The sequence below is a fragment of the Pelobates fuscus genome, chromosome 11, assembly GCF_036172605.1.
Source record: "Pelobates fuscus isolate aPelFus1 chromosome 11, aPelFus1.pri, whole genome shotgun sequence".
NCBI lineage: Eukaryota > Metazoa > Chordata > Amphibia > Anura > Pelobatidae > Pelobates > Pelobates fuscus.
In genome coordinates this window covers 92,602,384-92,628,268 of record NC_086327.1, presented here as the reverse complement: position 1 = coordinate 92,628,268, position 25,885 = coordinate 92,602,384, and the positions used below count along the sequence as shown (strand labels likewise).

Here is a 25,885-nt window from a genome sequence, read left to right as displayed (position 1 = left end):
TTTTTTTTCTTTTTGTCACTTTAATCACGAGAACTCTGGTGTGGCAAATAAGATCGAGAACCAATGAATTAGACAGTCTTTAGTACCCACCTCTATATCATATCATAAGGTTGTCACCTTTTAGATAGTAATGTGGATAAATTAATAAAGACATGTCTGTATTTCCAGCAGGTTCCACTATATCGCTGCCTGTAAACCAGAGGTTTCCTTTATTGTTTTGTTTTTTATGTATGCAACACTTATTACACAGTCACAGTTTGTGTATTATATCATTAACAAGGGCGTAAGCCAATGGGTTTCTTTTTGGGGGGGAAATCCTGCTTGATGACACTATCATCCCCATATTGATATAGAGGATGATGCGAGATCGAGCATCTACTTTGCCATATGGAACGTGGGAGGTCTCAAGGGAATGGCATTCTCGTCACTAGGTGACGTAGCTATGCCACTCTCCTCCCATGACGTGGGTCTCCCCACGTAGGTACCGTCCCATTAGAGGATGATGATTGAGTACCGAATGGATTTTGGGAGGTTTGCTAAGAATGATGGTATCGTCACTAGGTGACGCGATTACGCCACTCCCATACCATACGGCTGTCTCCCCACGTGGGTCCTTACCCACTCGCCGTCACGCCCCTTGGTCACATGGTCCGTAGAGAACACCAATGAAAATATGGTTGGTAATTCTTGACCAATCAATGGGCGGATTAGACGACGTAGTGAGCACACATGATTGATACACAGCTGGTAATCATAACAAACCGATTGCTACAATGTGTATATAAACAAACAAAAAGTTATACCAGAGTTCATTACTCCTGACGACGGCGTGTTAGAACGGCAAAACGCGCGTCGAGTTTTTATTTAAATTTTCTTTTTTTCCATTTGTTTACTTAGGTAGCACCTTATGGATTATTTAATTTAATTCGTTTTTTTTAAGCTACTTAGTCAGAAAGGGAACAGGGTAATAGGTAGGCACTTGTGATTCTTCACAGTGCCGAGGTACTTAGTTATAGGATCCTCTCCTAGTGAGTGGACCTATTTTGGGATTAGGTTTTTGGGAGTTCTCTATCCTTCTGTTTAGGAGGTTTCCCTTTTCCTCTACCTACCCATCTATTCCTCTACCTATTTTGATAACCTTACAGCTTTTGATGTTATTTGACCTAGGCTTCAATAATTAGGCTTCGTCAAATCTCTCCGTGAAAGTTTTTCAGGGTCTGTATGTGCCTTGCCATACTTATTCCCTCTTCCCTGGTTTCCCTATTCTTTCATGACTATTTTTCACTGTTTATACCCTTAGGATTATTAAAGGTAGGGACTCCTTCTTAATAACTCTTCCATTAGGGACCTTTGGTTCCATAATTTTATATTGTATAATGCTTTCCTATGGGGTTTTGGGTGACACTGGATGTCCTCATGCATAGCGCGAGGACGTCCAGCGTCAGTTAAGTGACCAAATGTTGCCTTACCACCCAGAAGTCCCTCTAGTGGCCGTCTGCTAAACAGCCACTAGAGGTGGAGTTAACCCTCCAAAGTAATTATTTCAGTTTCTCAATAACTGTAATAATTACAATTGCAGAGTTAGGCTCCTGGGACACTGCACCCAGACCACTTCAATGAGCTGAAGTGGTCTAGGTACCTATAGTGGCCCTTTAAATTTCTGGAAATACAATTGGATATTTTGCAAGCCCCTGTTCCAGTAAAGTGGGGTTTATATTTTCATTTCCCTCTGTACGGTAATGATCAAAAAAAGAAAAGCGCTTCTTAATAGTGAGTTATTTTGCACGCATTCTTTTATAATCAATTTTAAAGGCAAATTTGTAACACAAATAATCAGTTTTAAGATTCAAGCAATAAGTAAAAAGAACTTAGTCTAAAAATAATTTAATTTAACTCTTTCCAGCTTTAAGTATGGTTAAAGGACCACTCTAGGCACCCAGACCACCTCAGCTCAATGAAGTGGTCTGGGTGCCAGGTCCCCCTAGTTTTAATCTTGCAGCTGCTATGTTTACACTGCAGGGTTAATCCACCCTCTAGTGGCTGTCTCCCTGACAGCCACTAGAGGCCGCTTCCACAATCTACACTAAGTAAATCGCACTTATTTGACGCTGGACGTCCTCACAGACCTCCAGTGTCAAAAAAGATACCCATAGGAAAGCATTGAGTAATGCTTTCCTATAGGCGGGTTTGAATGCGCGCTCGCTTCTGGCCGCGCATGCGCATTCGGCTCAACTCGGAAGCTGACTTAGATGGAGGAGGAGAGGTCACCAGTGCCAAGGGAGCCCGGTGCTGGACTAAGGTAAGCAAATACATGGTTAATTAAGCATTTATTCCCAACGCTTTAGTGTTCCTTTAAGTAAAAAGTACTGCAAGAAACAAAAATGATTGCATATGATTGTCTTTGCTTTTGATAGAAATTAGAATAATCTAGGCTATTAGTGAGAAAAGAATGGTTTCATCTATACACCTCCACATTTCAGCATGCTTGTATATAATATTTGGAGGATCTGTATAATTAATACGAACCTGTACACTATGTTACATACAGTAAAATCTATGCATTTATCCCAAGGTGAGCTGGTTTACAAACTGTTTCAAAAGATTCGAGTCTAATATTTCTTAAATGATTGTGACATAAAACGTTTTGCATCTACAACTTTCCCATGACTGCAAAGCTAACCGTCAAACTATTCTACATTTACTTATGGAATAATAATTCAGTTAAGAAGTAAGGACTAAGCCATATATCACTTACTAATTAAATAATGAATGGATACCCTGCTGCAACATGTAAGGTGAGATTCCACAGCATCTTGGCTGAAGGTCAATGGAAAGTAATTTGAGTGGTAGTGAGTGCAGATAAACCCTGCAGGAAGTTGCGGCTACCAAAGTTACTTAGAAGTTCCTATTAATTGTGGATGCAGGGTCAAGTTTAAAATCAAGTGAACATTCCGAGTTGTGGTGGCTCCCAACTGGGGTGGCTCCCAAACTAAAATTTGCTTGAGGATCCCCCTCAGTTGTCCAAAAGCTCCTCTCTCTGTAACTCCATTTTTGCAATACTTGTATGCATCCCTTCCCCAGTCACCCTTCCACTTCATTCATCTTCTCATCCCTGGTTTTCCCATCTTGGCACTCTCTTTGAAACACTAGCGTAAAATCCATTATTTCAGCAAACTCCATTCCACCTGCCTCTGCCCCAAATCCCTTCTCTCTCAGCCCGCTCAAGTTTCATTTCAACCAGTACTACCACTATCGTCCCTCCTATCTAACCAGTCAATTTTGTCATATATCAGCAGACAATCCTACAGTGCCAGCACTGATAACTCATCTTAACACACTGTTTTCCCTCAGCCCCTACAATCGCCATTCCAGCATCCTTCATCAATTTTAGATCGTACATCCTACATCTCAGAAACCACAATCCCACACAACGTCAGCAAGAAAGAACCTACACAGTTTTAACAATAAAATAAAAGATAAAAGACAAACCTCCATGAACAAAGCCGTGTAGAGTGCAGTCTGACGGCCCCACTAAATGAATCAGACTGGACTGGCTGTATCCAACGGTATATTGCTCTGGAAAAACAGATGAAACAGAAAATTATTGGCCATTAATCTCTGAAGATTATAAATTTGTTTGAGCAGGGTCCTCATCAACCTATTGTTCTTGTAACATTCTCTAATTGTCTCATTTACTGTTAAATTACCCTCTTTATAATATTGTAAAGCGCAGCGGAATAATTTGGCGCTGTAGAAATACCAATAATAATATTAATCTACACAGAGCATAAATAAAGCTAGGACTGTTTTATTATACGGATAATATATAGCGGTACCCACTTGATTTACCTTTAGGTTCCATCTGCAATGCATGTGATACAGTTAAAAGTTTCTAGCTTTGCAGCAAAATATATCTGCACCTCAAAATTAATAAATGGTTACATTAAAAAAATTGTAAAAAAATGTAGTGCCTTCCATCTGATTTGTTCTTGAATGTGACCCCGCAGTTCTTCATTCTCAGCAATGAACTTATATAGAGTGCCTTGCAAAAGTATTCACATCGCTGACCACAATTTTTTTTCGTTTGCCTTGGGATCATTCAATTTCTTTCAAGTATTATGTGTTTTTGATTTTTTTTTTTTGGGGGGGGGAGGGGGTTGTTGCTGTATGTATTTAACTACATTTACATTCGTAAAGGGATACTACGGGTACCAAAATAACTTTAGCTTAATGAAACCGTTTTGGTGCTGCTGTAGTCTCACTGCTCAATTTTCAGTCATTTATGAGTTCAATTACTTTGTTTATGTGGCCCTAGTCACATCTCCCTGCACTGGACTGCATGTACTCCTCCAGAGGACTGGAATCAGGTGTTGGGCAGCATTCAGCAGAGATTGAATAGGCAATTTTGACTCTCCTGTAAGCGGCACAAAGTAAGGTGGGTGCTCCTCCAGTATGCCACTATCTCCAACCACTCCCACCAGATATTCAACAGAGTACCTTCTCTGTCCCACAGCACCAACTATTTTTTTTAGTACAAATTTTCCAATATAAAACAAATACCAACCTCATGTTCCTGAAATTCCAATGAGCTATTTGTAGTGTGGTAATATAAAAGAAACTATCCAGTTGTTTGAATACTTTCACAGTGCACTGTATACTGGGTGGATGGAGGCATCCATTGGATATATTACTGTGAAGAACATCCCTTTTGTTTGTGTTCTGCTGCCTCGTGCAAGGGATTTAGAAGCAATCTACATTACACACAATTCTGTGATTATTTTGAGCTATAAATAAATGTCCCTCACTCACATTGCTGTACCGTCGGGGCCAAGGAGACATTTACCAGATATTGTATAAGCATATCACTAATTTAATTGTCTTCTTTGCACGGTAAATCCCCTACGTGAGAGGGTAAATAACATCTTCTGTGCAGAATAATTCAAGCAGAAATAACAGTAGCGTTCTGAAATTCTATAGCATCCTTGTTATTTGACTGTGTTCACCTGAATCAATTACGGAGCACGGCACAAAGCACAATCTGAAGTATGTCTCTTGTAATGAGGAAAAATCGGGCTGCAACACGAAATGACTTTCCGAAGAATAAAAAGGCTCATTGACTATTACAGAGAGCCGAGGTATCTTTGCAGTGAGTCAAGAATTACAATAGCCACATTTGTAAATCTGTAATTAGTGGTCAAGATGCTTTCAATATAAAATGATGTTTGTAGTGAAGACTAACTAAAAGAGAATTACGGTTATTTTAGATTTTTGTGTGTGTTGAAAACAAAAGGATGAATTAAGACCCTCATAAAATATTAACAGTTTCGGCGTCACAGCAGCAACAATGACTACTTACCTTTATTTTGTCTGTCTGAAGCATGCGTAATACAAACAAAAAAGCAAACATAATTACTTTCTGGACCTTTTTTTTTTTTTACTATACATATTCTGCTTTATATTATGCAGTATAATGCTTTGTTTCTTATCATTAATGAGATCTGGGGATTTATTCACTAGACCGTGAACTGTGGACTACCGATTAGGTCATTGCAAATTTGGGGCCAAAATAGTCAGGTATTAAAAATAGCTGCGATGGAGAGTTTTCCAATTTCCATCACTTTGTTATAAACTTTGGAATTTCCTTGTCGATCAGCCACAATTTGTCTTTGTTTTTTTTATGGCTATAAAGCTGGTTATCCTATAATAAGACCTCTATAATAAGAGAGCCATGAAGATCAAAAGACACATTTTCAATATATATATATATATATATATCTATATCTCAAGATCGACAAAGACCCAAGAGTGTTGAAACGTTGATGTTGGAAATACACTTTGAAACACCAGAGAGGGCTCTCGTTTTTTTTTCTTTGTATGTATGTATGTTAAAATCAAATTGGGAAGAACTACATTATTATATGTTTATTCTTAATTTACACATTTACTTTGGTGAGACTTCAAACAATATATATTCTGGCCCTATTTCTCCACCATTTGTAAATAAGTTTTAAATATGTACACAGTAAACAGACAATCAGAGAGATTTAAATGGAAACCGGTGGATTCATCTTTTAGACACAAGAGACAGGTAACGTAAATGGTTATGTACTCTCAATGACTTCTTTGAAAATACAGTTGCAAGAAAAAGTATGTGAAAAAGAGCTCTCAGAAGACCTACGATTAAGAATTGTTGACTTGCATAAAGCTGGAAAGGGTTATAAAAGTATCTCCAAACGCCTTGCTGTTCATCAGTCCACGGTAAGACAAATTGTCTATAAATGGAGAAAGTTCAGCACTGCTGCTACTCTCCCTAGGAGTGGCCATCCTGTAAAGATGACTACAAGAGCACAGTGCAGACTGCTCAATGAGGTGAAGAAGAATCCTAGAGTGTCAGCTAAAGACTTACAAAAGTCACTGGCAAATGCTAACATCCCTGTTAGCGAATCTACAATACATAAAACACTAAACAAGAATGGATTTCATGGGAGGATACCACAGAGGAAGCCACTGCTGTCCAAACAAAACATTGCTGCACGTTTACAGTTTGCACAAGAGTACCTGGATATTCCACAGCAGTACTGGCAAAATATTCTGTGGACAGATGAAACCAAAGTTGAGTTGTTTGGAAGAAACACACAACACTATGTGTGGCGAAAAAGAGGCACAGCACACCAACATCAAAACCTCATCCCAACTGTGAAGTATGGTGGTGGGGGCATCATGGTTTGGGGCTGCTTTGCTGCATCAGGGCCTGGACGGATTGCTATCATCGAAGGAAAAATTAATTCCCAAGTTTATCAAGACATTTTGCAGGAGAACTTAACTGTCTACCAGCTGAAGCTCAACAGAAGATGGGCGTTGCAACAGGACAATGACCCAAAGCATAGAAGTAAATAAACAACAGAATGGCTTAAACAGAAGAAAATAAGCCTTCTGAAGTGGCCCAGTCAGAGTCCTGACCTCAACCCAATTGAGATGCTGTGGCATGACCTCAAGAAAGCGATTCACACCAGACATCCCAAGAATATTGCTGAACTGAAACAGTTCTGTAAAGAGGAATGGTCAAGAATTACTCCTGACCGTTGTGCACGTCTGATCTGCAACTACAGGAAACGTTGAAGTTATTGCTGCCAAAGGAGGTTCAACCAGTTATTAAATCCAAGGGTTCACATACTTTTTCCACCTGCACTGTGAATGTTTACATGGTGTGTTCAATAAAAACATGGCAACATTTCATTCTTTGTGTGTTATTAGTTTAAGCAGACTGTGATTGTCTATTGTTGTGACTTAGATGATGATCAGATCACATTTTATGACCAATTTGTACAGAAATCCATATCATTCCAAAGGGTTCACATACTTTTTCTTGCAACTGTAGTTTTTTAGCCCAATACATTTGTGAGACAGATGTTGTATAATTGTACAAATCACAGGACAAGGTGAAGAGGTCAAGCGAAACCGGTGGATTAACCGAGGAAGAATTTCTAATGCTATTTTTGAGACCACAAGACAGTCAGTTAGTTGGCCAATTAAGGAAAAATATACGTTCTCAACGTAGTTCTGGGAGTTCCGAGCTGTCTGCTCTTAAAATAGGTTTTGCTGCCATATGCAACATGACACTATGTAGAAAATAAAAGTGGTATACAGTTATCCAAGGATACAGAATGATCTATTTTCAGTTAGTCTTACAAATTCCTTATGCAGAGCAGGCACATCAATCTCCGAAAGCAGACAAAATGGAGATTAAGTTACCAGAAGAGATCTAAAATTGTACGCTAGAGAAATAATAAAATTCCCTCGACAGCACATATCATATGTGTAATTTCTCTCTTTATATAGATACAATAGAAACAAAACAAAAAAACACAAACAAAACATTTTTTTCTTTATCTGCCTTTTTTTTGCTTCTACAGTCCCTAAATAGATTTCACTTCAAGACATTGTTACTTTTCATAAGACACTGTTGAAAAAACTATTTTAGTTGATTTAAAGGAACACTATAGTCACCAGAACAACTACAGATTATTGTATTTGTTCTGGTGAGTTTAGTCAGTCCCTGCATGCTTTTTCCAGTAAACACTGCCTTTTCAGAGAAAAGACGGTGTTTACATTACAGCCTAGGGATACCTCCACTGGCCACTCCTCATATGGCTATTGGAGGTGTTTCCGAGGACAGCACTGCACAGTGTGCAGCACTGCCATTTAGTGTCTCCACCCTCTGCATGGAGACATTGAACTTTCCTTATTTAGATGCGTTAATTCTATACATCTCTATGAGGAGCTGCTGATTGGCCAGGCTGGCAATTGGCCCCAATCCGCCTGCTTGACAATCTTAGACAATCCAATGTGTCTCCAAAAGAAAGCATTGGATTGGCTGAAATAATCAATTCTGATGATGTCACCCAAGGAGGCAGATTGAGGGCAGGGCCAGCAGACTGGGAAGAAGGTAAGTTTTCTTAACTGTTAAGGAGGGACAAGCCACCTGATTGGTGGTTTTAACACTATAGGGCCAGAAATACATGTTTGTGTTTAAAGTAAACATTTTAACTTCATCGAAATGGATCAAACTTGCCAGCTTTTATTAGGGCGGTAAAGGGTAGGGTTGTTACAATGGTATTCCAGTGTTCAATATACATTTAAACACTGCGGCAAAGGGAAAATACAATGTTAGGGTGCAAATAATGGAATCTTTTCAAATTACTTAATCTGATGCAAAGTTGCCTAAAGGTGTGAAAACCTTCAAAAATCTGGTGCAAAACCTTCGTAAAACAAACAAATACCCGTTGCAAAGCAGATGCGTCAAGCCTCTATTTAGTTGTAGAAGAGATTGCTGGATGAGGGTGATAAGTGTTTGATCTGTGAGACCAGATGGAAGTTGCCTGCTTTACATAATCCAATTATAGCACGTGTGTTGAAAATTTTATTACTCACACTCAAAGGCCCACTTAGCTGCTATCAGATTATAAATAGCTAGTTTGCAGGAGGATTTAGCGGAGTTGTGAATTGATTTGTTTAATAGGGATGGTAATCTGGCCTGGGGGAAATCACAGAGTATCCTCTTTAGGAAATGCACATTCTATAGCATCTAACAAGGGAAAATACAATCTGGATATGTGAACAGTGAATTACCGGACGATGGAATTAAAGAAATAACTAAACTGGAGAAATTCTACAACATGTCCGTCTCAATAATTATGTAAATGTTGGCTGATTCTGCAAAATCTTCTTCAAATCCCTGTATTATGCATAAACCACTTATTAAAAAAAAAAGTTATATTTTAAAATGTTTTATGAAGCGATATTAGTGTCCGGAATTTTCTCAAAATATTCATTTTTCATTAGCCAATAAAGGTATCACTGATACAATTTTTTTTGTTATTTTATTCTCATTATTGATACTTATCAACTAGACAGAGTGAGCATGTAGCTTTGCAATGACAGGATGTAAGCTATGGGCTATACCAGGATTCAGAAGATAAATCTCTGAAGTTCTTTTTGCACAGCTGAATCGCAGTTGACAGAAAGGGTCAAATGTGTTTCTGTGATACAGAAAAGTCTGCAGCTATTTCGAACAGCCATATCTAGACACCGATCAGCTCCCACAGCCTGTCATAGCATGGAGAATAAGGAAACCATGCATGCTCATGCTTTTACAAATATTACAATAACTGTCTGGATAATTGAATTTCTCATTATGATGTCTGAAGCAGGGGGGTCCTTGAAAAACAGTTTTGGCAAATTGGTCAAACACAGTTCCTAAAAACAGTAATTTTACTTACCGTAAATTCCTTTTTTCTTACTACAGTGGCAGTTCTGCAAACAAGTGGGTTGTGCCTTCTGCCGTGGACAAGAAGCTCCCCCCCAAATTTTAATAATTAATTGAAATCCTGCCTGCTGCCCTTCTAATCCCTGTACCTCCAAGGTTCCCCAGTCATTCAAAGAACCAAACTGAAACCATATACTGCTATATAATTTAATCTATACAAAAACAAGAGGGTGGGGCGGAGCCTTACCGCTAAGCCGAGCGGACGCATTAAGCTTGAGCTCCTGCATTAATTGTCGAAAACTGCATTTTTAAGCCTAAATTTGGGGCTTATTTGCTCAAACTTGGAGGTATCCACACACAGGGGAGTTCGGGCAAGCGATTTCATACTCTTCCCGAACATTGTCACCGACGACAGCCCGAGAATCCTGTTGCTGCCTACTGGGGCCTGGTTGGGGGAGAGGTGGATGATCTCCCGGCGTTCTTACCCTGCACGTGGGCCCACTACACTCCTACCCACCCCCTGGACGGGTGGGGGACATCCCGGTCCTCCTACCGCAAAAGGTGGAGAACACACGGAGAGCTAGAGGGCAGAGGCACCGCACAAACCTTGCACAAACACAAACCTTGTAGTGCTAACAAGATGGCCACCATGTTGGAAGCTCAACAAAGCAGCCCAGGCCTTTTAGTGGAGGACCCTCTTTGAGGCCCGTTTCGACACCATATGCCACAACTTCTGGCACTGCATCGCTCAGCGAGCTAGCTTAAACCCTCCTACAGCAACAAAGCTGCTGCAAGCCGGAGACTCCACAGCCCGCCTCTCTCCCGAGATGGGGGCCCATCCTGAGAAGCCTCCGGTCAGCAACCTTTGCGTCCAGAGAGACGCCTGGAAGGCGGAGACCCCCTAAGCCCCAAGACCACGCTAAGCGCAGAGTGAGAAGCCGGGAAAATCCGGAGCTGGCATCCGCGAAGGCTCGGAACCAGAGATAAATGACACAGCAGGTGCACGAGGTGCCAACCATCCACCCACAAATATGCCCACAGAACGCAGACACTACTGTGCTAAGGAGAGGCAACCGTCTCAGAGTGGAGAAGATCCCTCGCATCCACACCGTCTGGACCTGTTCCTGGGACGGCGATCCTACCGCAAGAGGCACAGAGCTGGACTTTGAGCCATGACCCACCCTTGGCATAGGGTGAACTGTACTTACCTCACATACCTGCCCCACACACCTGGCTCCCGAGTGGCTTAACCTGACTGACATAGGCAATACTAATGTACGATGACTACCTGTCATAACAATCTTGAAATCACCCTGCTACCATAACACAACACACTCACAGTACTCATCAGTATTTTTGCCCACTACGTGAGCCTGTGCTGACAAACGAGGGACACAGGGACATTGCGGGCAATTTGGTGGATTTCTCATGATGTACTCAGGCTGACAAGTTTAAGTTGGTGGAATTCAACACTGTGCCATAACTGCACATAATTCATAGTTAGAACTTTGCCTACTAACCTAGTCTTTGCATATATTCGTGTCAGCATATTGTGGCTGATGATTCCACTCTAGTATAGCCCCTCCAGTGCAGTCAGTTAACTGATCTACATACCCTCTGACTTTCACTTTCAGCATGCTTCTTCAACTTATATTATTATTACTTTAATTAGCATAATACACACCATGCCCTACATGTTTCGACTTCTTTTAATGCTTAGGACCTACAATTAGACGTGTATGCATAACCTGTCTATATTTTATTTATTTTTTTAAATGTGCCACTATTTTAATGCCATATCTGCGAAATCCTATGATATCCCTGTGCTTACGTATGCTGTTGTGGTATAGCAAGATGTTTTGTTACTAAATGCACAACAAAAATAAAGAATTAAAAAAAAAAAAACACAACAATAAATTTGTCTTGGTAGCGAAAGGAACACTGTCCACTGAACTGAGATCTTTTGTTGGCCTGAGATCCTGAAAATCTGGAATTTTTAAAAACAAATGAGAAGAAAAAAAAATAATTTCTAAATTTAGGAGGCATGCAAACAAAAGATGACGTTTTCAAGGGAGATTTAAAGTAAATTCCCACCTCAAAAACCTCACCACCGTGTAGGAGGGCTGGTGACACTAAGTAGTTGCTTAGTTGTGTGTATCACTGTGTGTATAGTATGGTATGTATGAAGTTTGTGTATAGCAGAGTGTCATTGTGTGTATACTATGAATACATGTGTGTAGAGTAATGTGTGCATACCTTGTCCGGGACTCAGAGGGACTAATGTCACCAAAAACAGCAAAGTCTGAGCCCAGATCATACAGTGTAGGCACCTTATATAGACATATAGCTCCTCCTATAATCAGTTCCACCTACATGTACTCTAACCCAATCAACAGAATAAAGACTAACTTTCCTGTTCGACCACTTGGCTTGCCCAGCACAATGGAGGAGGGGAATACTCGTATATCCTGTATTCCTGCACATGCTCCTTACACTACTGATTGTATCGTTGCCACGTGCAACCAACCAACCGATACATCAGCATATGCACGTGCACATACCACGTGGCAATCTCGGCCTACTAAATTTATTTTTACCGAGATTCCACCACACCAGAAGTTCAACCAAAGAAAAATACTAGCCTTTGCATGACGGTAATTTTGCAATACTGCCAACGGCAAAACTGCATCAAGTACAGTCTGTACCATCAAAATACCAGCCAGGTGGCAACCCAAATTATAATATAAATATATACTTATTTTAATTTTATTTAAAAAAAATAGTTCTTTTTTGTATTGACTGTAACTTTAAATTAAAGTAAAGTTTATAGCATCACATTCACTTGATATTGTTCAGCAAACAGCCTCACTCCACTTCTATAATGCAAAGGATGTTCTAGGACCCTTAATACAACATAATCTAACTGCAAAGAGAAGGCAAATAACTAGCTTGCCCATTGTGAAATGTTGCTAGGCAACTACTGTATGTCTGTTTTTGGTACCTTGTTCCCATCTTAAAGTTTAAAGCTAACTAGAACGAGCAAGGACACAAAAAAGGTTGCTTTAAATATTTTGTAAATTTCATATAAGAGAAAGCGTTCATTCTCACATGCAATATTTGCTCTTACTCAAATATAAAAAGGTCGTTGTGGGTTCATCACGGATTCTCGGTTTTTGCAGATATATTCTGAAGCCAGATGTGGTTACATAAAGGTTTCAAATAATATAGGATTGCTCTGGCAGTGGGTAACTGGAAATTGCAAAAGGCGTCTGTGGTTTTTGGCCAGTTCCCGCAATTCATTTAAGGAGGGGGTAAATGTATAAGTCAAAATATTTATCTAGGCTTGATTAAAATCGCTTAACGTAGAATAATAACTTCTTTGTCAGCATGCGCCTGTTTTTCCTATTTTGTCGACAAAAGTATTACAAATTTATTAACAAGTATAAGTATTTCATTATGGTGAGTAAAAGTCTATTTCAGGCTAGGCTTAAGGATTCTTGGTACCCTTAGAGAACCACATCTGTGTGTCTGTGCACACATCTGTGTGTCAGGGTGTGTGTTTTTATGTCAGTGTGTGTATCTGGGTCATGGTGTGTGCATGTATCAATGTTTGTGTGTGTCAGGGTGTGTGTGTATATGTCGGTGTATGCATGTGTTAGCGTGTGTGTATTTGTCGGTGTCTATATAAATTTGTGTGTATTTGTCGGTGTCTATATGAATTTGTGTGTATGTGTCAGTGTATTTATATGTATCTGTGTGTTTATGTGCATGTATATCTGTGTATACAGTGGGACCTCGGTTTACGAATTTAATGCGTTCTCCGGGACGTTTCTTATTGCGAAAAATTTGTAAACCGAAACGCGTTTTCCCATTGGAATGCATTGAAAATCAATTAATCCATTCTGGAGGTCAGAAAAAAGTCAAAATAAGCTGGCATGGAAACCAACCCACAATGCAGAACACACAATAAAAGGCATGCAAATGACGAAGCTCAGCTCCCTACCTTTCCACAGCTTGAGAAATGCACCAAAACGTCCCAAAACAACTGCAAACAATTTCCAGAATGGCTCCAAAACTCTATGAAAAAGCCGCTCCAACACCTCCACACTCAACGCCACGTGCTACCCACAGGCTCCAGCATGCAGGGGGCGGTGCTATAAACCTCCCAGGTGCAATGCATCCTTGGGAAACTTGTTTTGTATTGCGAACATTTTTTGTAAACCGAGGCATTATTTTAAATGGATTTTCATTTGTAAACTTATGTTAACAATTATGTTAACCGAGGCGTTTGTCCCACTGTATATGTATACCAATCTCATACCCATCTCATGTTACTCTTCCTTTAAATCCTCCTTCAATACTGCCCTCTTGAATGTATGCTCTGTTTGCAACATTACAAAATCCACTGCTGCCACAAACTCTTCAGCTCTCGTTCCCTATATTTACTAGCCTTAACAGAAACAAGGCTCTTCCCCCTTTGACACTGCTACGCCTGCATCTTTATCCTTTGTTGGTCTTCAACTTACCCACAACACCAAGACACTCTGAATGTAAAGGTGGTGGTGTAGAGTTTCTCCTCTCACCTCACTGTCCCTTCAAACCTCTACCCTCCCCCCCTTCCCTCTCTTTCCCATCAATCCAAATTTATTTGGTTTGTCTTTTCAAACCCTTCTCTGCTAACACTGCCATTATTTATCACCCCCCTGGCTCCTCTCTCCTCTACCCACTTTGCTGCCTGGCTACCCTACTTCCTCTCTTCTAATATTCCATCCCTAATTCTTGGGGACTTCAATATTCCCATTAACCCACCGTTGACTTCAGCAGCCTCTAAACTAATTTCAATGACTTCCTCCCTTGGGCTATCGCAGTGGGCTTATCTCCCCCCCCCCCCCCCCCACACTCTCCCATGTATCTGGAAATACCCTCGACCTCATCTTCTCTTATGCATGTACAGTATCTAATATCCGCAACACTCCATTTCCTCTCTCTGATCACCACCTATTATGATTTGCTCTCAAGTACCCCTTCACCCAACAACCTCAGCCTAACCCCTCTCAACTCAGGAGGAACCTTAATTCTACTGACCTTCAGCAGCTGTCAGCTGATATTGATTCACAACTGCTTTCCATCCCTTCCCTCTCCTGTCCCTCACTGGCCATCTCTGCATATAACACTATCCTCACCTCTGCCTTGAACGCTGCAGCCCCGCTCCAAACATGCACATCGAGGAGGGCACGCACCCAACCGTGGCATAGTAAATCAACACGCTACCTGCAAAGATGCTCCTGTTGTGCTGAACGCTCCTGGAGAAAGTCTCGTATCTAGTCAGTCAGACTATCTCCATTAAAGATTTATGTTGTGTTCATACTGCGCAGCCCTTGCCCTCACCAAACAGTCATATATTTCCTCTCATTGGTTCATGCTTCCACAATCCCAGGCTTTAATTCTCTTCTTGCCCTTCTGTGGCCACCTCCCTAAACTAACCTTACAGTCGATAGCTTTGCATGTTACTTTACTGACAAGATTGAACAGCTAAGGAAAGAATTCTCCCAACCCTGCCTCTCTCTTTCTCAACCACACGTAGATTATGCCTTTCATACCCTTCAGACTTTCTCCCCGGCTACTGAACAAGAGGTGGCTGTGCTTCTCCTTTCCTCTAGCCCCACCACTTGCCCGCTCAAACCTATCCCATCTTACCTTATCAGATCTCTCTCCTCTTGTCTTGCGCCTTCCTTAACACACATCTTCAACTGCTCTCTCTTCTGGCGTTGTCCCTGCTGACCTTAAACATGCCACTGTAGTAGCTATCCTAAAAAAAATCTCTTGACCTGTCCTCCCCCTCTAACTATTGTCCCATATCTCTGCTCCCTTTCTCTTCAAAGCTTCTGGAAAGACTTGGCTTTACCCGTATGTCTCACATCCTCAATTCCAACTATCTCCTTGACCCTCTTCAATCTGGCTTCTGCCCTCTCCACTCTACTGAGACTGCTCTTATCAAAGTTACCACCAACCTAATCGCAGCTAAATCTAAAGGCCACTACTCCATACTAATTCTTCTTGACCTCTCGGCTGCCTTTGACACCGTTGATCATGCTCTCCTTCTTCAAACTCTTCAATCACTTGGTCTCTCTGTCCTCTCGTGGTTTTCCTCTTATCTCTCAATGCTCATTCAGCGTCTCCTTTTCTAATGATAGCTCCTCCCCTCATCCTGTCTTGGTTGGAGTCAACCAAAGCTCTTTCCTTGGTCCTTTTCTATTTTCTCTTTATACTGCCTCACTTGGTAAACTTATTACCTCTTTTGGATTCCACTACCACATGTGCAATGATGACACCCAAATATCACATTGGCTTCCTGTATCCTATAGGAGTCAATTCAAAGTGCTAACCCGTACCTATAAAGCACTGAACAATTCTAGCCCCTCTTATATCTCATCACAGATCCATAGGGATGTCCCTTCTCGGTCTCTCCGCTCTGCCCGTGACCTTCTCCTGCCTGCTGCTCACACCCGTACGGCCAACTCACGCTTGCAGGACTTCTCTCGGGCGTCTCCCTTCCTATGGAATAGCCTGCCTACTGCCATCAGACTCTCCCTTAGTCTTCAATCATTTAAAAAGTGCCTTAAAACCCATCTCTTTAGGAAAGCTTATGGCCTCCCAGAGTAACCTCTACCTTACATACCTGTCTCTTGCTCTTTCCTAAATGGCAGCACTCTATTCTCTCCTCCAGCTCTGCTTCACTCCCACCTTATTTGATTGCTATTTGCTATAGACTGTAAGCTCGTTTGAGCAGGGTCCTCTTCAACCTATCGTTCCTGTAAGTTTTCTTGTAATTGTCCTATTTATAGTTAAATCGCCCCTCTCATAATATTGTAAAGCGCTACAGAATCTATTGGCGTATAAATTGCAATAATAATAAAACTATATACAAGCACCCCTTTCAAACATTAACACTATAGCACCAGTAAATTCTGCAGCGCTGTACAGATATACAGCCTAGAAATTTTGACTTGGGGTGCCTTGAAAAAAATATTTAAATATTAACGGCGCATTGGACCTAAAATGTTTAGGAACCACTGGTGTATATTGTGTTGTGGCAAAATGGTTGGGTTTATTGAGCAACACTAATATTAAAAATATATCAATAAATAAATGAAAAATAAAGGAGATTACAGTAAACAATACAACACAACTAAATATAAACTGGGGTGCCCCTTTAAAGGGACTGCAGTGTCACTACAAGGTCAAGATAATCCATTTAACCTGCAATAAATGCACATCAATGGACATAGCCCCTGCAATATGGTCTAGGCTACAATGCATTACCGCATCCCACAATGCATGCAACCATGTCTTAATGGTTCTAGGTGATTGGCACCTCAAGTTATGCATTTCTAACTTCTTCAATGTAGGTGTAGAATCATGAGAAAGCCCTTGAAGAAAGAAGCATCTGTAGTAAGCATCTTTCGTCATACACTTGATCTGCACCTCGACCAAATTTCCAGAAACTCCCTGCCATACAAAGACTTCGGTAATTAATTACAATAGTTGCTTAAATATCAAAGCAGAATTCTTTGTGCACACCATTTACATACTTGCCAACACAATGACTGCCTTAGCAAAGATGCCTGTTACACCGAAAATGTCAGTCAGGTCCAGTGATGCCATTGCGAATCTCTGTCCAAGTTAGGTGGCAGCTCTAGTATTTCATGGGAAGTTTCGCCCAGAATACGGTCTGAACACCCATCATGCAATAGGAGTGGAGGAGAAAACTCTGAAAGCACGGACCAGTGCTCTTATTTGAGGGATTGGCACATCTAGATCACTAGAATGATATCACCAGAGTTCCGTGAGTTTGCCCCTTTATGGAATGTTCATTATCTGTTCTGTATCTGATTTCTGTTGTTTTTTTTAAAGTCCTACGCTATGAAACAATTTGGAGTTCCATAAATTAAGATGATTTCTTGACAATGGCAGGTGACATTTACCTGGGTTTATGACCGGTAAAATAAATTCTCCATTTCTACGCTTAGTTTCCAGACGTTCAAGTTTTTGATCCTCATATCGCTTTCGTCCTGCTTCTTCAAGTCCTGGCCTTTCGTACTAAAAACATCATTAAAAAGAAAGAAAAACGTACAATTATAGCCTAGTATTTTGCAAAGACGTGCTCGTGTAGCATTAGTGAACAAAAAATCACAATCTAAATATTTATTCTTTGACGTTAGACAGATTCCACCTTCCCCTAGATTTTGAGACAGATTTTTGCACTTTAAAAACGGAATTTAAACTGAGATCATGTGATATGAATGCAAGCAAAAAATACTAAAATAATTAGTAAAAAAAATGTCTGTGATGCAATACTACAACAAGAAAGTATTCGTGTTAGTAGTTTGCCTTGGAATTCAAATTTATGGGCAAATTAGCTAATGTAGTGATTTTTTTCCAAATCTACTTTTTTGGCTTAACATTGTTAAATAGGCTGAAAAGAGACATGTGTCCATCAAGTTCAGACTTTCTCACATCTGTTTTTGCTGTTGATCCAAAAGAAACCCAGCTTGAAGCACTATCTTCTTGTTCCGGGAATGGCAGTCAGATTTATCCTTGGATCAAGAAGCTATTACCCTACAATTTAAAAATTATATCTCTGATTATCATGTTTTTGCAATTATGCATCTAGTTGCAATTCCGAGATAAACTCACAATAAAACACTTTACAGAACAACTCAGTAATTGCAAGTTCTGTAACAGTTTCCAGGCCTATATTTTAAGCAGTGTAAAATTGATACATGCTATTTTTCACAAACCAGCTAATAATTCTGGACGTATTTGCAGAGTGCATCAATTCATGCCTCAGCAAAACAGCAGTGGCGATCAGCTAAGTGACGAGTGACAAACTCTTTCTGCTATCACAATGTGAGATCCCTGTCGTTTGTGAAATTGTCAATTGAAAAATTGCAGGGTGATTGTTTCAGTGTGAGAGGATGAAATGTAATATACTATATTTGAAAAAGAACATACCATCATAGACTGACTGAATTAAAGTGTCACTATAGTCACCAAAACAACTTTAGTTTTAATAAAGCCATTTTTGTATAAAGATCATGCCTCTGCAGTCTCACTTCTCAATTATCTGCCATTTAGGCGCTAAATCACTTTTGTATCTGTCCATGCAGCCCTAGCCACGCCTCCCCTGGCTTTAACTGACACAGCCTGCATGAAAAAAACATTGTTTAATTGTTAATCAGATATTAACTTACTATAGAAGTTTTTATCCCCTTTTCTGTAAATTGAACTTTAATCACACACAGGAGGCTCCGGCAGAGTCTAGCACGCTAATAACAGTGCAGGAGATAACAAATTCTAAAAGAAAGGGACACTATAGTCACCCGTGCAACTATATGTATTCCTGACCCAATAGTGTTAACACCATCATCTAGCCCCCCTGGGCCCCTCATGCCTCCATAAATATAGTAAATATCTTACTGTATTCAAGCCAAAAGCTGTAACTCTGCATGCTGTTTGCCTAAAAACCTGGGGGTGGCGGGGAGGATAAGAAACCACCGGGGAGGGGGGGGGGAAGAACCACTGGGGGAGGGGGGATAAGAACCACTGGGGGAGGGGGGATAAGGACCACTGGGGGAGGGGGGGGAGGGGGGATAAGGACCACTGGGGATGGGGGGGATAAGGACCACTGGGGATGGGGGGGATAAGGACCACTGGGGATGGGGGGGGATAAGGACCACTGGGGGAGGGGGGAATAAGGACCACTGGGGATGGGGCGGATAAAGACCACTGGGGAGGGGGGGATAAGGATGACTGGGGGAGGGGGGATAAGGACGACTGGGGGAGGGGGGATAAGGACCACTGGGGGAGGGGGGATAAGGACCACTGGGGGAGGGGGGATAAGGACCACTGGGGGAGGGGGGATAAGGACCACTGGGGGAGGGGGGATAAGGACCACTGGGGGAGGGGGGGATAAGGACCACTGGGGGAGGGGGGATAAGGACCACTGGGGGTGGGGGGGGATAAGGACCACTGGGGGTGGGGGAAGTAAGGACCACTGGGGGTGGGGGAAGTAAGGACCACTGGGGGTGGGGAAAGTAAGGACCACTGAGGTGGGTAAGGACCACAGAGGGAGGGGGAGTAAGGACCTCTGGGGGAGGAGGGGGGTGGAATAAGGACCACTGGGGGGGATAAGGACCACTGGGGGACGGGGGGGAAAGGACCACTGGGGGACGGGGGGGAAAGGACCACTGGGGGACGGGGGGGAAAGGACCACTGGGGGTGGGGGGGGAGGATAAGGACCACTGGGGGTGGGGGGGAGGATAAGGACCACTGGGGGTGGGGGGGGGAGGATAAGGACCACTGGGGGAGGGGAGAGTAAGGACCACTGGGGGAGGGGGGAGTAAGGACCACTGGGGGAGGGGGGAGTAAGGGCCACTGGGGGAGGGGGGAGTAAGGACCACTGGGGGAGGGGGGAGTAAGGACCACTGGGGGAGGGGGGAGTAAGGACCACTGGGGGAGGAGGGGGGTGGAATAAGGACCACAGGGGGGGATAAGGACCACTGGAGGGGGGGATAAGGACCACTGGAGGGGGGGGATAAGGACCACTGGAGGGGGAGGATAAGGACCACTGGAGGGGGAGGATAAGGACCACTGGAGGGGGAGGATAAGGACCACTGGAGGGGGAGGATAAGGACCACTGGAGGGGGAGGATAAGGACCACTGGAGGGGGAGGATAAGGACCACTGGAGGGGGAGGATAAGGACCACTGCAGGGGGAGGATAAGGACCACTGGAGGGGGAGGATAAGGACCACTGGGGGAGGGGGGATAAGGACCACTGGGGGAGGGGGGATAAGGACCACAGAAGGAGGAGTAAGTACCACTGGGGGAGGGGGGGTAAGTACCACTGGGGGAGGGGGGGTAAGGACCACTGGAGGAGGAGGGGGGGAGGTCCACTAAGGGCTTTGGCAGAGGGAGCCACACAAACAAACACTCATTCTCTTACACACAGAAACAAAATGCATCTCTTACACACTCAATGCACCCCTTACAGACACACACTGCATTCAATTACATACACAGAAACACACCTTGCATCCCTTACACACACACACACACACACATACACAAACATACAATGCATCCACTATACACACACTACATCCCTTACACATATTGGTATCCCTATACACTACATTCTATAAGAACACACACACATTACATCCTCTACAATAACACATCCCCTACACACATACACTCAACTCCCTGTGAGAGAACTCATGGGTGGGCCATGTATGTTGATTTATGGGTGGGCATTGTAGGCATACTCACGGTCAAGCTCTGGGGGCCCAGACCTTGAGCTGTGTAAGGGGCCCCAAAAAATGGAGCTGCTTCCTGTTCGTTAATTGTTGTGAAAACAGTCTCCAGAGAGCCTCTTCTACACCAGACCTGTGGAGCCAGACTGAGACCATCATCAGCCTCTTGTCCTCATCTGGTGGTAAGTAGGCAATCCAATATATTATTAGTGGCACTAATCTCTAATTTACCTCACATTAAACGGATACTATAGACAACCGGAATGCACTAAATCATAATGTAGTAGTTCTGGTGTCTGTAGCCTGTGCCTGTAGGCTTTTTAATGTAAACACACTGTCTTTTCAGATAAAAGACACTTTGTGCAGACTGGCGTTGGCCCATATGGCATTGCATATGGGCGGGGCATTGTGATGTCACATGGTGGGCAGGACATATGGGGGGCGGCAAATTGTTTTTTGCCTAGGGCGGCAAAAATCCTTGCACCGGCCCTGGGCAGAGCCAGCATGATTCAAACACAGCCCTGGCCAATCAGCATCTCCTCATAGAGATGAATTGAATCAATCAATCTCTATGAGGAAGGTTCAGTGTCTGCATGCAGTGGGAGGAGATACTGAATCACAGGATGCTCGTGCACAGTGGATCTAAGTGGATGGAGGCATATTATGCCTCCATCAACTCCAAAGTCCCTCTGGTTCACTGTGAGTGACTGCAACTGGAGGTGTTCCTAGCTTTTTCTCAGAAAATACAGTGTTTACATGAGAAAGGCTGCAGGGAGCTATAGTTCTCACCTGAACACCTGAGACTGCACGGAGCATTATCTATACACCAAAACTGCTTCATTATGCTAAAGTTGCAATAGTGACTATAGTGTCCCTTTAATTGTTCAGCTATTTATTTTATGAATATACCAAAGGTTTAAAAAATAAAATAAAATAAATGTTTAGTACCTCTACAATAAAACATATCAGATGCAGAGCACATCGGATTGCTCTTTCTTGCTGTATTGCCTTGCCATATACCACTTCTGTTTAGTAACTGGGTCTGTGTTAATGGTTGTCTAAGCATTATGGGAATAGTAGTCCAGAACCATCTGCAGCAAAATGCTTAGCAAGCACAGTTAAGCACAAGGTAGATCACATTTTCTGTCAGTTTGCCAGAGGAGACCCTTTTCTTCGAGCAAGTTAAGCTTTCAATTAATCATTTGACACTACGGAGCTTTGAGGCAATTGAAGCTAAATTTAACCTAGGTGGAAACTAGGATATAAATTTACTGCCACAGCAAAGGATGCAAGCAGTTTGATAATTGTCACCATCAGTATATGATCCACACAGTTACACGCATCATGAAACCCCTGGTGTATTCTGCAGCGGAAACTGTTAATATGATTTTCCACCAAAGAATCTGCTCACCAATGAAGTGATGCTGTACTGGAAAGTAGAAATTAATCAGCAAAGCAAAAATAGTGGAATTAGTAAACATCTTGCATAAGGGGCTTTGATTGAGTTGGTAACAGAAATGCATAATTCTGGCCAGTTACTGAAGTCGGGTTTATGTTATTATATTAGATTTTAGTTCTGCAGGTTGTTAAAGGAACACTATAGGGTCAGTAACATAAACATGTATTCCTGACCGTATAGTGTCAAAACTACCATCTAGCCCCATGTGCTCCCACCCTTGCCTCCCTAAATATAGTAAAATCTTACGTCCATTCAAGTCTGCTGCCTCTGCCCCTGATCTGCCTGCTTGGCTGACATCATCAGAAGTGATTCTGTTAGCCAATCACAATGCTTTCTCACATGATTGGTTGAGACTGACATGGAGGCAGATCAGGGGAAGAGCCAGCACAAGTCAAGAGGGTGGAGACAGTGAATGGAAGTGCTGCATACTGTACAGCACTGTAGCAGCCATCTTAGGCGTGGCCAGTGAAGTTATCACTAGGCTGTAATGTAAACACTGAATTTTGTCTGAAAACACAATGTTTACTGCAAAAAACATGAAGGGAATGATTCTACTCACCAGAACAAATACAATAAGCTGTAGTTGTTCTAGTGACTATAGTGTCCCTTTAAGTGTAATATGGCTTTAAAAACAAAACATAACACAATTCCCTTTGTAAAATAACTCTCAAAAGTGTTTTGAGTTCTCATTCAAAACTTGTTTCACAACATCATAAAAATATACTACAGCAAATACAGACAATGTGTGCCTGTCCTGCTTCAGACGATAGTCTCTAACTCCCTCAGAAGATGTGCCTGTCTCAAATGATGTGAAAATGATGTACGCTTCAGAAGTTGCAAGCCTGCCAATGCATGTGTACCTCACAAAATGCTCTAGTTTATTTTTATAACATAACAAGAGAATACAGTGCCTCAGATGGTGCTAGCCTGTGAATTAAGTGTACCTTAGAAATGCTGTCAGTTTTATGATGACATAAAATGTACTACAGCAAATGCAGACAGTAGAAGCCCATCATAGACAGTGCAAGTCTGGCCCTGTCTCCAATGGCATATACAAAAAAAAAAAAAACTGTCTAAAACAGCATGAGCCTGTGCCTGCCTCAGATGATGCAAACCTGCCCCTGCTTTAGCTGTTGCGAGATGGTTTCTTCTTCAAAAGGTGCAAACCGGTCCCTGCTTCAAATGGCACGAATCAGTCAATGTGCAGGCCACAAAAACCCTACAAATGCTGTAGTATATTTTTATGACAACATAAAAATATACTACAACACATACAGATGGTGTAATGTCTCCAGGTGCCAAGGAGCTGGGGCAGAAGGTATACGCAGACAAAGGCAGCTCTCTAATTAGGCTAGTTAGATGGCATAAGGCTTTTCACTAACTGGGGCCTCATCGATGCCCTACTCGCCTTAGGGCAGACTGACCTGTTGAGTCCTAAGTCCGTGCCTGGAAGGTGAATGGCGGCTTGCCCTGCATGCTGCCGGGTGTGATGCCTCTCTACTCATTCTGCCCGGGGGAGAGAGCCTATCCCCTCCACCAGATGTAGAGCTGCAGACGACGTGGTAGAGATCTTTCAAGCTCAGCCAATCAGAGTAATGCCATGGGATACCACGGCAACGCCCTGGCACTTCAAGTGCCGGAGCTCACAAGACCTCTACTACATGGTCTGCAGTTCTGCAGTCGGCGAAAAAAAAAAAAAAGTGTATTTCAGAGTGGGGAGGCTGGTTACTAAAACACAGCCTCCCCACACACAATCACCCAACACACACACATACTGTCACACACAAGCACACACACAGTCACATCCTCCACACACATACTGTCAAAGCATTACGATTACAAAAAAGGGTGGGGTCTATAGATGGAGATGTTTAGTCATTGCCATAGAAACATGTATTTCTGGACTGGACATTTGTGAAGTTGAGGAGTAAGATGATAATGCCCACCTGGTGAGCCCCCCAAAAATTCTGCACTCAGGCGTCTGTGTGTTTGCAAGCTGGGCCATGCCTCAGAAGATGCACACGTGCCAATGTATTAAGTGTATCCCACAAATACGAAGACAGGACCTAATGAGCCTCAAACATCACACTTGACCACAAACTTACAACAGATGCCCCCTTAATCCTCTCTGAAACATTAATTATATATATATATATATATGTATTTGAATTCCTGCAAAAACTCTTCCTGTAATCAACACTTTAGTTACTAAACCTATCAAAAACATTTACTAAATATACTTTTACCTCTATCAGTTTTTAAGTGTGTTCATAACTTTAAAATTATTCACTAAGCAAGTAAATAAACATACCGTAATATTATATTTTGAAACAACATCAGAAATAATTAACATGCTCAGGGCCTAGAAGCATAATTCATAAAAAATGGAGGATCAACTATTTTTTATAAGAAAATGTCAAATAAATAATTCTACACTTCAGGGAGCTTTTTAAACTAGGAATCTGTCGCTGTCAAGACCTTGCTTGACCTACAGTCTTCTGGTCACATTAATTAAATATCCATTCACTACATTATAAAGACGGGAGAAAGATCACAAGCTAGATTTTCTTTCTGCATAGTTGGCTTTTGAACCATAACAAGTCATCAGGGGAAAACACCAAGTAAAAATATGCTATATCTATTTTAGAATGAAGAACTGCAGACTCCAAGTACAATATTACTATGATGGAGGGTAGGTGTTGTATTTAGTTTGAATTCTACAGAGGGGAAAAAGAAAACAGAAAACAGAACACAATGCCAAACAAGTTAAAGAAAACCAGAAAGGATAATTACAAATATATTAAAGCTAAGCTATGGATGTTGATCTATTAAAGGAAAGGTTGACACAACTCCAGGTTATTATTTTATTGATCTGCATAGTTCATATACTAAATTGTATTGGCCTTTAATTTCAGCATTTTATAATATAGCTCTACATGTTTTATTTACTAAAAATTGTGATTCAGTTTTTTTTTATTTCTTAAGGTGTCAGAACTGTAAATTCGTACACGGTAATTCACTAAACTTCCATTTATTCAGCACAATTGACAAAACAACTCATAAAGGGTAATTGCCTTAAACTCTGGATTTTGGACAAAATCTGGTAAAAAAAAAAAAAAATGGCCAAATTCCAACCAGAATGGTAATTCTCATATTTACTAAAGCTTATTCTGGTTGAAATTTGGCCAACGCAAGTAAATCTGCACCATTTGGCCGAGGGCATTGAGAAAGGAACTTTAAATTAACAAAGGGTGGCAAGCAGGTTGAACAATTAAACAAAGAAAAGAAAAAAAACAAAAAAAGAAAAAACAGGGGAAAATCATAATATCACCTGTGCCGGCACT

General features: G+C 41.7%; 2 protein-coding genes across 6 annotated transcripts in view; both read right to left on the bottom strand.

Moving 5' to 3' along the window:
- The window catches only part of GPR153 (G protein-coupled receptor 153), a 506,259-nt gene that overhangs the window by 280,742 nt on the left and 199,632 nt on the right, over positions 1-25,885 (bottom strand). The window lies entirely within an intron of this gene.
- ACOT7 (acyl-CoA thioesterase 7) overlaps positions 1-25,885 on the bottom strand; it is a 209,738-nt gene that overhangs the window by 105,766 nt on the left and 78,087 nt on the right. For all 5 annotated transcript variants that reach the window (XR_010086050.1, XM_063436456.1, XM_063436455.1 and 2 more), the window contains exons 5-6: positions 17,752-17,866; positions 3,490-3,576 (exon numbers count right to left, since the gene is read on the bottom strand). Coding sequence is in view for 4 of the 5 variants with exons in the window: in XM_063436456.1 (XP_063292526.1) it covers positions 3,490-3,576; positions 17,752-17,866 (202 nt within the window). In the remaining variant the exon portion in view is untranslated. The remainder of the gene's footprint in view (positions 1-3,489; positions 3,577-17,751; positions 17,867-25,885) is intronic.